Source organism: Lutra lutra, chromosome 7 (assembly GCF_902655055.1).
Source record: "Lutra lutra chromosome 7, mLutLut1.2, whole genome shotgun sequence".
NCBI lineage: Eukaryota > Metazoa > Chordata > Mammalia > Carnivora > Mustelidae > Lutra > Lutra lutra.
This window is the reverse complement of record NC_062284.1, coordinates 111,745,048-111,757,726: the sequence shown is the minus strand read 5'-3', so window position 1 is coordinate 111,757,726 and position 12,679 is coordinate 111,745,048. Positions and strand designations below refer to the sequence as shown.

General features: G+C 46.1%; 1 protein-coding gene across 1 annotated transcript in view; it reads right to left on the bottom strand.

Moving 5' to 3' along the window:
* The window catches only part of FNTB (farnesyltransferase, CAAX box, beta), a 65,632-nt gene that overhangs the window by 30,160 nt on the left and 22,793 nt on the right, over positions 1–12,679 (bottom strand). The window contains exons 3-4 of the mRNA XM_047735490.1: positions 8,286–8,358; positions 5,990–6,081 (exon numbers count right to left, since the gene is read on the bottom strand). Coding sequence (XP_047591446.1) covers positions 5,990–6,081; positions 8,286–8,358 — 165 coding nt within the window. The remainder of the gene's footprint in view (positions 1–5,989; positions 6,082–8,285; positions 8,359–12,679) is intronic.

Sequence of the window (12,679 nt, the reverse complement as noted above, 5' to 3'; positions counted from 1 at the left end):
TCTTAGCTGAGCAATCAGAATCACTTGGGGGATGTTTTTGAAAAACCCAATGCCTGTGCCACACTAATACCAATGAAATCAGAATCACTGAGGATGGGACCCAAGTGGCCGTATTTTTTTTTAAATTCCCATGTTGCCCCAATGTACAGCCAAGTACCAGTGCCTGTCAAACTTGAGTGCACACAGAAACCACCCGAGAACCTTGTTAAAATGCAACTCTGATTGGGGGTGGCCGGGTGGCTCAGTGGGTGAAGCCTGTGCCTTCAGCTCAGGTCATGATCTCAGGGTCCTGGGATTGAGCCCCGCATCGGGTTCCCTGCTCAGCAGAGAGCTTCCCCCCTCTCTCTGCCTGCCTCTCTGCCTACTTACGATCTCTGTCTGTCAAATAAATAAATAAACTCTTTAAAAAAAATGCAGCTCTGATTAAAGTGAAAAACGGGCTAGGGTGGGGTATAAGTCTATAAAACATATGTGCAAAAGAAAGTAAAATTTAAGAAGTGACTTAAAACCATAGGTTGGGAAATATGAATCCATCTGAAATGGGAGCACAGTTAAAAAAAAAGAAAGAAAGAAAGAAAAAAAGAATAAGACACTAAAAAGGAAATGTAAAATTTAGCCTGAAGTATAAGCAAGCTGTGGGGGAACACCTGGAGCTCCCTACATTGTTTCCCCTGGCACTGGAGTTTAGTTTAACAGTCCTGTGGGAAAGGAGCTCAGAGCGGGAGACAAACCAGGGGACTCTGGACTCTAGGAACTAAACTGAGGGTTACAGAAGGGAGGGGGTGGGGAGATGCAGTAACTGGGTGAGAGGCATCAAGGAGGGCACGTGTAGCGATGAGCACTGGGTGTTATATGCAACTAATGAATCGTTGAACACTACATCAAAATCTAATGATGTACTATATGTTGGCTAACTGAACATAATAAAAAAAAAGTAAAAATAAATTAAAAAATAATTTTAAAAAAATGCAGCTCTGACTCCAAAGAGCTAGATGGGCTTGAGTTTGCCCTTTCAGCAAACTCCAGGTGACAGCCATGCCACTGCTGGGGAACCACATTTTGGGTAGCAAAGATCTGAGCTGTCCAATAGGTCGCAACTAGCCATATGAGGCTATTTAAATTTTAAACTAAATTCATTAAATTAATTTAAACTTAAGCTCCTTGGTCACAGAAGCCACACTGCAACTGTTCAATAGCTACACGTCCCAAGTGGCTCCCACAAAATAGAGAACATCTCCATTACTGTAGAAAGTTCTACTGAACATCAACACTCTATCATTCAACTGTGAAAAAGTCTGTGAAACCTATAAGGAGATCAATTCAAAGCAGAAGTATCAATGATTACCGTCAGCCTCATAAGGGGTTTACTTGGACTTTAAGGTGATGGTTGAAGACTGACCTAAAGTGGTTGATTCTGGGCATTGCTGTCACCAACTTGGAGGAAGTACTCTAAAACAAGCAGATAATTCCAAAGGACCAGAGAAACACCTCCAAGGTGAGAATTAAAGTCCAGAATAATATAAAATTAATCAGCAGCACATAAGAATAAAACAAATGAAATACGGACATGATAATACACTTAGGGATGGCAGGAGTGGGGGATGAGTAAACCATATAAATATACTATGGGAAAGGACTAGGAATATAGGAGGAAAAGGACCAGAGATTAAGTCCTGTGAGTTGTGAACACAAATGAGAATACTTCTTAAGAGCATCATAAATGCAACACTGGGGGCGCCTAGGTGACTCAGTCAATTAAGTGGCGCCTTCAGCTCAGGTCATGATCCCAGGGTTCTGGGATCGAGCCCCACATTGGGCTCCCTGCTCAGTAGGGAACCTGATTCTCTCTCCCCCCTGCCCCTCCACCCCTCTCGTGCTCTTTCTCTCCCACTCACTCTCTCAAATAAATAAATAAAATCTTAAAAATAAATAAATAAACACCAGAACGGGTCACCATGGACAGAGAAGTTACAAAGATGTTAACTTTGGAAATAGCAACAGTCATCCTTGAGCAGGATGGCTTGGGAGGCGAGGCCAATACAAGATGGATGCCCGGACATCGGGCTTCCTCTAGGATGAAGTCTTTTCGAATTTCATACCATAAAACAACTTGAGCTTAGCATGAGAAAGAGGAAAAGTCCTTCCTGAGCAGAGTCTGGCAGTGAATGGGTCAAAGGCAGGTGGGTTCTGCACCAACCCCAGGAGGCCAGTGCTGCCCTGGAGAGTCTGACATGTCCTCTGACCTCCCCAAGCATAGCCATCCTCTAGACGCTGCTGCTCTGGAACTACGGTCAAGGCTGCAGTGGGTCATTTTAGAACAAGGCTTCTCCACCTTGGCAATACTGACATTTTGGACTGTGTAGCTATACATTGTGGGAACTGTCCCACTGGCAGCACCCTTGACCTCAACCCACTAGCCCCCAGCGGCTCCTGGCCAAAAAAGGCCCAGAACACAAAGGACGAGATGAGGTATCTTCATAGAAAGGTAAGGAAACAGACAAATTATATTTTAAAATTAAAAGGAAAAATATTTAAAGAGCTATTCAGAGGATCAGCTACTAACAGCCTTTTGAAAGGGAAACAGTAGAACACTACTAACACATGAAAAATGAAATTTAGTATTTGGAAAAACTTCATAAGCAGAGAAGTCCTAAAACAATTAAGTTAAAGACAATTTTTAGATCTTACAGGAGCTAAAAACCTAACTTTGACAGTGCAGCCATCTCCCTGTGATTTCACTTTATTTATTTATTTTTTGAATTTTTTTTTTAAACATTTTATTTATTTGACAGAGAGAGAGATCACAAGTAGGCAGAGGCAGGCAGAGAGAGAGGAGGAAGCAGGCTCCCCGCCGAGCAGAGAGCCCGATGCGGGGCTCGATCCCAGGACTCCGGGATCACGACCTGAGCCGAAGGCAGAGGCTTCAACCCACTGAGCCACCCAGGCGCCCCATGATTTCACTTTAGTTTTCAGTAACAAAGCATGGGATCCTCATTACCTTCCCTGCTAAAATCACTAAAAACAAATGTATTTAGTCTAGTTCCAAGATATTAACTTATTTCAGGTAAACTCATGCAAATTTGTGGATACCGTCTCTCAAAAGTGGCAAGCTAAATTCCTACCTGTGAACATACACACTGTCCTTAAAAGGTCTGAGGCCAGAAGGCAAAACCTGGCCCTTCCTGGCTTTATTCGGCAGTCAAAGCAGCTGAAAAAGCGATTTTGTCCACTAGAGGGAACTCAGCTTGCCATACAGTTCCCTAAACACATAGAAGAATGACACTGAACAAAATAGGAAAGAGAAGAGAAGAGAGAGAGAGAGAGAGTGTGTGTGTGTGTGTGTGTGTCTGCACTAGGTGGCAGAGTGGGGAAAGAAAAGGGCAGGAAAAAAAATACTCCAGACCTAAACTCTGCACCTAATACCTGTATGAAGAAGGGAAGAGAAATGTGACCACATTTTCAAAGCGTTTCTTTTCTCTGTGCAAAATGAACAAAAAAGTAATATCCTATATCAGATTGTCTTTTAAAAATCCCCATATTTTTACAGACGTCATTAAGATTTCTCTGTATCTTACTAAAAGTAGTTTATTTCCTTATTTGTCAAAGCTAAGCTCTTTAATAACAGATATTATCTGCCCCTAGAATTAACTATCTGCCAAGCACAAAATAAAATTCATTATTGGAAAGTCTAAGTAATTCTTTAAAAGTCTGTTAAATCAATGCTCAGAAGAACCACAAGTAAAGATTCTAAGGCAGCTGGACAACAGAAATTCTCATTCACTATCACGCGGTTCCTGAAATTAGAACTAGCTTTTTAGTACAAAAGCATCCTTTTAACTACAAAACAATAAAATAAATAACATTTTAAAATATGCACATAACCCCACCATCCAGAAATAACTACTACCAGGTGTGTATACCTTCTGGTTTTCTCTATGCACATAACCAGCTATTTTTTAATCTACAGAAGTTGAATCCTTTTAACTACCTTTTTTCACTTAAATCATGACCATCTTTCTACATAAATGTAAGCATTTTGAAGATGTTATTTATTTATTTGAGACAGAGAGAGAAAGCATGAGCAGGGGGAGCAGCAGAGGGAGACGGAGAAGCAGACACTCGCTGAGCAGGGAGTCCATATAACATTTTTGTAAACAAACGTGCACTTTACATGCATACATTTTTACTAAAGTATAATGGATATGTAGCATTTTATTAATTTCAGGTGTACAACAGTGCTCGGTATTTGTACATATTGCAAAATGATCACAGCAAGTCTAGTTAACATCTGTTGACGTCAAATTTTCAATGGCTGCACAGTATTTCACTGTACACTCTGCACCATATTTTACTTAAGCTCCAAATATACTTTAACACATCCCTACAGGGGATACTGGGGCTGTGTCCAGTCGTTCACTATGAAAGACCCTAGAAAGGGGTCCTCTCTTCCTATCTGACGTTGCCTGGAAAGCTACTCTAACACTTCCCTCCTCGGCAAAGCCTCACCTATACGACAGCAAGTCTACAACCTAGAACACACTCAGAATCGATGCTGACCCAAGTCTGATCTGTAGTCTTCCTGGTCAGGAATTACAACCTCCTCCCTCCCACACCTGTTCTTGCCTGCCCCAGAATCCTCCATTTCTTTTTTTCTTCTCTCGTGTGCAACTCTCCCATTCTCCTGCTGTACCTCCTGATTGTGTATGTGTGGGGGAGAAACTTCCCAAACACTCCACAACCCCCCACTGGTATTTCAAAAACACACGAGCCTTTGACAATTAAATTCCTGGTATTGCAGAAACTGGGTCCAATTCTACTTCCAGAGCTAGAAGCAACGAGGCTTGTGGCAGCATCGTGACGAGGACAATGCACATTTTTCCTCTCCCTCAGAAAGCATCATACACATCACAAGGGTTAATTGCCTAATTCTTTATTATCTTCCCCATCCACAGTCATCACAAGACACCCTGCCCAGGAAGGCAAGAATGAGAGGTCATTGTGAAGACAGAATGAATGAGACAATGTGTGGTTCTGTTCTTCTGACCTGACAGCGTGACCCAGGCAGGGGCACGGTGACCAGGCAGTGACCAGCGCGGGGCCCAGGCTAGCCTCCACGCATCCTCATGTGGCCAGTTCTGTGGGCTGCGAGCAAACGACCCTGGCTCACGGGCCTTCCCACCTTGACTCCTCTCCCTCAGGAGTGCCAGGGGAGCAGAGGAACTCCAGATGTTATCAAGGGAAGGTGCACTCTTTCTCTTTCTCTCTCAGTGAGAACAGGGGCATCAGATCCAATCCCTGGCTGCCCTTCCCCATCCCAGGTATCCCAAAGACTGGAGTGAGGACAAGGTTCTGCTTTAAAATCTAAACTGTGACGAGCTTCTAAGGACGAGGTGCCACAGTCATTCCCAGAACACCTCCTGCACCAGCAGTTTGGGGACAATCTCAGTTGCTTAGATCTCTGTTCATAAATCAGAAGTTTAAGAAAACTGTGGGTCAAGGCATTGGCACCCCAAGAGTATAACACATCTAATATCATCGAGAGCTACACTGTCCCCCAGGCCCTTGTGAGGGGGACACCTATGGAGGTGTTTATGGAAGGCAAAGGCATTTTTGTTCATGGGGCTGGGACATGCTTCCCCACAGAAGCTACTCGAATTCACACTGTTCTTTCTGGCAAAATCATGTCTTTCAGAATTGATGATGAAGAACTTTCTCAAAGACCAGAGCAAGAGTCAAAAGAAAAGGCCACAGAAGAAACCAGAATCCTTCTCTTGGGAGTTCAAAGTCTTGTTCCACCCACGAGCTTACAATAGGCTTCTAAAGTGGAGGAGTTTCAGGAAGTTACTGGGGTCAAGGGGAGGCAAGGGTATGCTTTGCAGCATGATGCGTTTTCATTCAAAATAAGTAAAACAGAAACAAAACAAAAAGAACCCCCAACTCAAAAGTGAATTTTCAAAGAACAGCCCAGACTCCCAGAAGCCAGACTCACTCTGTGGCCACCATCTGGGGGATGGGTTCATCCAGCAGTTCCAAGCTGTGCAGGATCCAATAGCAGAGCCATGGGCGGCTGGCATCCAGACACTGCGAAAGGCACAGGGGAGAAAACACACCCCGTATTCAGAATAATTCCAAGACGCTGCTGACAAGGCGGCATCTGTCTCACCCCGGCAGCCTGGAAAGGGGGAGGAGGGCACCCTATGAACAATAAGTGAATGAAGGACGCTTTGCTTTGGGCCCCAGTCAGCAGCTGAAGTGACCATAAGTGCAAAAAGGACAATGGGACAATGGGACAAAGACATTTACCTTGAGGCCACGGGGTCCTCCCCTGAGAGGCACCTAACGAAGGCTCAGCAGAGGAGCACCCACATGCTAGGAAGCTAAGTGATACTGTTTTCCCAGTGTAGACCCAAGGAGATCCAGGCTCTCACAGAGCCATTTGCTGGATTAACTCATTCACTGATTCAACAACTATTTGGTACCTCGTTGTGTGTGCCAAGCATTTTATCAGCTACAGGGATACAATAATGAACAAAATGTAGTTCCTACTCTTGCGATGCTTGGGATACAGAATGTGTGTTCATCTGCAGAGGAAGAGGACTCTAGACAGATGCATTTAAGCACGAGTTACCTTAGGGCTTTCTGGAACAAGATGGCACATAACACAGGTGTGCATGTACCTGAATGATGACACGCACTGCACTGGGCAGGAGCCATGTGGAGGGAGCACACGAAGAGCCTAATTCTGCCTCAGGGGCTGGGAAAGGCTTCCTGAGGTGACGCGTGAGCTGCTTGGGATCCCAATTCAACCCATAAACACGGAGCGAGCATTCAAGGCAGGCAGGCAGGGAGTCTTACTGCTCCCATTTTCCAGATTAAAAGTTTATAAATGCAATCCAGAGAGATTAACTTTTTTCAGATGACAAAGACATCAAATGTCAGAGCTGAGATAAGAAGCCAGGTTTCTGGACTCCCACTCCAGTGCTCTTTCCACCGGCCCAAGCTGCCCTCTTCACAAATGCACTGACTGTCCCTAGCTGGGGCTAGGCTGCCACCCGAGGAGCACTGGGTGTGGATCCTGCCTGCCTGCGTTGGAGTCCCAGCTCCTCTTCTTAGAGCTATGTGCTTCTGAGCAAATGCCTTAACCCTGTGACTGACCTACCTCATGTAGCAGGTGAGATGAGTTGGTGAGATGAGGCATGGTAAGCTCTCAGCCCGCCGTCCAGCCATTGGCTGGTACGGTATTAACCATATCAGGCTCACTGCACCCTAACCACAAAGGCCCTGCGTTAAGGATTGAAAATTTTGACCCCGAGGCCAAGTCTAGCCAGTAGGCATGTTCTGCCTGTTCCTTGTAGCATTTTGTTTTTTTAATTAGAATTAGTTGCAACATGTAGGCATTGGGAGATTCACAGAGAAATCTGGATGTCTGGCTTGATTTGAAAAGAGAGAGGAAGAGAGATCTGGCGAGCGTGGGTCTGCATTCCTGGATAGCAGCACCTGGCAGGAACAGAGGGAAAGCTCGGTGCCCAGGTGTGCCTCAGTCTTCCTCCCACCTGCCCATTTCTCTTATTTATACTACCTGCTTAGATCTACAGGCATTCAGCTGGCCAATCCCTGTTGTAAATAATCAAATGCAGACTCCCCCAAATAAAAAAGCAAATTAGAAGCAGGGCTGCTGTGTATAAAGTGAGGCAGGAAGACTGGAGCCCTCCTGTTCACATTCATCCCCTGTCTGCCACCTTCCCAACATCCTCCCCCCCTCCTCCACCACCATGCGCTCCCCTGAGGCCCCTCTGGGGAACCCCAGGGCTCCGAGGAATGTGATTTAAAATGCACTCTAAGCATGGGCATTTTTATAGTGTTCAACTGTGGAAGTCCTCACTGGGATTTATATACTGATCCTCTGACCGGCACAGGATTAGATCCGCTTATAGGGCAAAGGATTAGGGATGGACAGTAACTGCCTTCTAGGCAGCTGACAAGCGGTGGCCAGGAAAAGTACGTGAACCCCTCATCATGATCTAATGGAGGAAGAAAGCTCCACCCCACCCAGGGAGCTCTGTCCCTCCTAAGGGAAGACACCACTAGAGAGCTAGCTCTGCCCTTTCAGGAGGGGGAGTCCCGGGCTCTGCGGGTCTGGGCTCCTGCGTACCTGGCTCCTGCCACAGCCATGGGGTACAAAGAGCAACTCTGCAGCAGACCAGGCCCATGAGTGTTTCACATTCCAACAGGAAAAAGGACTGTCTGCCTGACCATTCAACTGAGCTCTTGGGCAGCGAGCTTACCTCATAGGCGTCTGTCAGCTGTCGAAGCCCTCTTTTCAGATAATGGAAGTGCTTCTCTCTCTGCAAAATCAGCCTGGAAAGACAAAGAGCTTGAAAAGTTAGTCTTGGGGCGCCTGGGTGGCTCAGTGGGTTAAAGCCTCTGCCTTCGGCCCAGGTCACGATCCCGGGGTCCTGGGATCGAGCCCCACATCGGGCTCTCTGCTCTGCAGGGAGCCTGCTTCCTCCTCTCTCTTTCTCTGCCTGACTCTCTCCCTACTTGTGATCTCTGTCTGTCAAATAAATAAATAAAATCTTTAAAAAAAAAAAAGGGAAGAAAAGCTAGTCTTACGCTCCTGCTCCCTGCCCACTAGAGAACACGCGTGTGCACACGCACACACTCTCAGCTTCAGGACGCCGCACTCCCTGTGGTTAACCAGTGGAAAAGCAGCATCTTCTTTAGTTCCCAAGGGCAGCTAAACCAGACAGAAGAGGCCAGCACCTGAGTGTCCCTAAAGTGTCTGAAAATGTGCTGGCCAATGCTGTGGGTGAGTTCCTCTCCTTCATGGTAGGTGACTTTGGGCAAAGTGAAAAGCCACCAAGGACACACATGGCCAGGCGACGACAAACCATCCAGAAAGCTCCTCCAGGTTCTGTGAACAGACACCTTGCAGCTCCCCACCCTATGAGCAATTTCACCCTGAGCCGCACTCACCACTTCCCTGAGCTGTTTAGCCTCTGTCGTTCCAGTCATTTCTTCTGGGATCACTTCTCCGAGGCGGGTAGCGTGTACCCTGCCTGTTCCCCAGCTGTGCATCTATGACTCCCTCCCCAAAATTCCACCTCCTACGTGCTGACCCATTGCCCTGGCTGGAGGACCCTATTTGTATTCCGCAGCCAGTTGGTCTCCTTGGCACTGAGATCAGCAATTCTGGCTGTAAGATGGAATGTGCTGCTCATGGCCACCTGCACGGGCAAGGCCAAGGACAGGGGCTGCGCTACTTGCTGGGTCTCACAGCAGAGGCCTGGGATTGTGGGAGGAAGGAAAAAAGAACGGAGTGGCCAGACAGTGCCTCTGCTTACTAATTCCACGAATGAAAAAAGAACCATTCTCCTTTCTAGGGGATCAGTTCTAAAACGATTGACTGAACTCCCTCTGTATTACGCCCAGAGTATGATCATTCCTGTAGTCTTTACCTCAAAGACTCTCCCAGTTCAGTGCTGGAAATTCGTTAGAGACGTGAGTGGCTACAATATGAGAAACAAATGGGCAGGGGCCATAAAGGAAACACAGGTAAAATACTACCAAGGCTCTAAAGAGAAGGGGTGGGGGCATCTCATGCAGAAAGGAATGATCAGGAAAGGCTGTGTGCAAGAGGTGGGCGGCCCTGCAGAAGGAGAAAATGTTCACGGGTAGAGATGGTGAGGAGAGGAGGAGACGCCAGCCAGAATGAACAGCAACGAAAAGGCTCAGACCAGGGCTGTCCAAAAGAACGTCCCGCAGTGATGGAAATGGACCTGTGTTACTCAGCAGGCAGACACCAGTCACGTGTAGCTAGTGAGCATGTGAAATGTGCTAATGTGGCCAAGGAGCTGAATTTCAAATTTTATTTAATTTGAACTGCTTTCAGTTTAAACAGCTGCAGGAGACACAGGCTATCGTATTGTGCAGTGTGGGTATTCAGGTGCAAGCCAGGTGGGGGATCTGGCCTGAATATTAGGAATACAATAAAAGTGGTCAAAAAGGCAACTTAAGCCATTTATAAAATGGGGTCTGGGATGCCACCTGAGGAATTTCGACTCAATTTAGTAGGCAAAGGTAGACCCTGAAGGTTTTGTGTATTTTTTTTTCACTTAAGCTATGTTGGTTTTTGTTTTGTTTTGTTTTTTAAAGATTTTTATTTATTTATTTGACAGATGACAAGTAGGCAGAGAGGCAGGCAGAGGGAGAGGGGGAAGCAGGCTCCCCGCTGAGCAGAGAGCCCAACGCGGGGCTCAGTTCCAGGACCCTAAGATCACAACCCGAGCTGAAGGCAGAGGCCCAACCCAGTGAGACACCTAGGCGCCCCTGGGTTTGGGTTTTTTTTTTTTTAATTGAAGTAGAGTTGACACACAATGTTAATATTGTAATAACCTAGTAATTCAACAAGTTTATGCATTAAATTATGCTCACTCAAGCATAGCTACCACCTATCACCATGTAATGTGATTACAATATCACTGATGACATGCCCTATGCTGCAACTTACTCATTCCAGAACCAGAAGCTTGAATCTCCCACTTCCCTTCACCCATTTTGCCTTCCCTACACTCCTCTCCTCTATAACCACCAGTTTATTCTGTGTATCGATGGGTCTGTTTCTGCTTTTTGTTTGTTCATTTGTGTTTTAGATTTCACATATAACTGAAATCATGTAGTATTTGTCTTTGTCTGTCTGACTTATTTCACTTAGCATAATACATCCATGTTGTTACAAATGGCAAGTTCTCATTCTTTTTTTATAACTAGGTAGTATTCCATTGTATAGCTACACCGCATCTTTATCCATTCATCTACTGATGGACACTGAGGTTGCTTCCATATCCTGGCTATTATAAATAATGTTGCAATAAACACAGGGGGGCATATGTCTTTTTGTCTTTGTGTCTTTGTCTTCTCTGGGGAAATACCCCGTAGTGGAACGACTGAATCTGTAATGTTTTCAGGCACCTCCATACTGTTTCCCGCATCAGCTATGACAGTCTGCATTCCCACCAACAGTCCACAGGTGTTCCTTCTCCCCACATCCTCACCAACACTTGTTATTTCTCGTCTTTCTGAATCAAGCCATTCTGACTGGTGGAAGGTGAAATTCTGAGGTTCTGAGCTGAGAAGAAAATGATCCAAACTACACATTAGAAAGATTATCTGGCTGCAGTAGGTATTCAATATGTGTTTACAAACTGGGCCAAGTGAAAGCACGAAGTGTGGAGGGAGGTGAGGTGGGAAGACAGGGTAGGGCAGTGCTCAGAGTCAACCAGGGCAGAAGTACTTCGATACTTAAGGGCTCAAATTAGCATGGTGACCCATGGGCAGGTGGGCTGATAGCACAGGAAGTGTATTTGGGTGACAAGGTCAGTGGCACTGTTGGAAATACATATAAGACTCAGGGGAGGGCTCCAAGTGACACAGACGGTGAGTCATTTGTCTGCAAGTAGGTGACAGATAAAGCTGCAGGAGTAGAGGACAAAGCAGAGAGAAGAGCCTGAATACTGAACGGGGGAAAGACCCATCCTTATGGGCTTAGAGGACAAGGAGCCAGAGGAAAGAGTTAAAGAAAGTCACATAAGTGGGAGGAGGACAAAGGCAATGTCATGTCATGGGCAAAACAGGAGAGAACTCCATGGAGGTATTTAACCATCACAAATGCTGCAGCAAGACTGAGGAAAAAGAGAACAAATGACAAATTGGTTGGTGACCTTCGAGAGAGTTCAGGGAGCAGTGAGGGCAGATTCCAGAGCATAAAGGATAAGAGAAGGCCAGACTCGATGTCTCTTTCAAGGAGGTCCAAGGGCCACGACTCTGAGAGCCCACTGTGTGCAGGCCAAGCGTCCTGCAGGGGGTAGAAGATGACTCCGCTCCCTAGAGCTGCGGCCCAGAGGTAGACACAGACGAGCCCATGGCAGTGATAGCCCTGGCCGAGAACAAAGCGTGGCAGGCTCTAGCAGCACACAGCAAGGCATGCAGGATCAGAAGAAACTTCCCAAAGGACACAGCACTGTGTCAAGGAATGAAGGAAACCACAAGGACATGAGTTAGCCAGCCAAAAGAAGGGAGGGTGTGGGTGTTTCAGGAAGGGAACAACGCGGCACATTTGTGTAGGTTTAGTTCAGCTGGAGCAGAAGTACAAGGCAATGAGCCCTGAGAACTCAGCCTGGAGAGGTAATGAGACACCAGATCACAGGGGACTTCTAAATGCGTCAAAAGTCACTGTGCTGTCAACATCAGATGACCCTTGGGAAGTAAAAGGAGCTGTCACAGAAAGACCACATATTGTACTATTCCATTTACATGAAATGTCAAGAAGAGGCAAATCCACAGAGACAGGAAGTAGCTGAAGCGGGTGCCAGGGGCTGGACAGGAACAGAGGAATGGGAGGGTGGTGGCTAAAGGGGACAGGGTTTCTCAGCGCGGTGACAAAAATGCTCTAAGATGAACTATGGTGATGGATGCACAGCTCTGTCCATAAATTAAAAACCACTAAGTTGGACACTTTAAATAGGGGAATTATACGATATCTGAATTGTATCTCAAAGCTGTTACGGAAAAAAAAAAGGCAAGTGAAAAAAATTTTAAGGCAGTCGTTGAAGTATTTTAGGCGTGGGAAAGACATGGTCAGATCTGCATTTTCTAGATCCCAGGAGCTGCAGCACGCTGA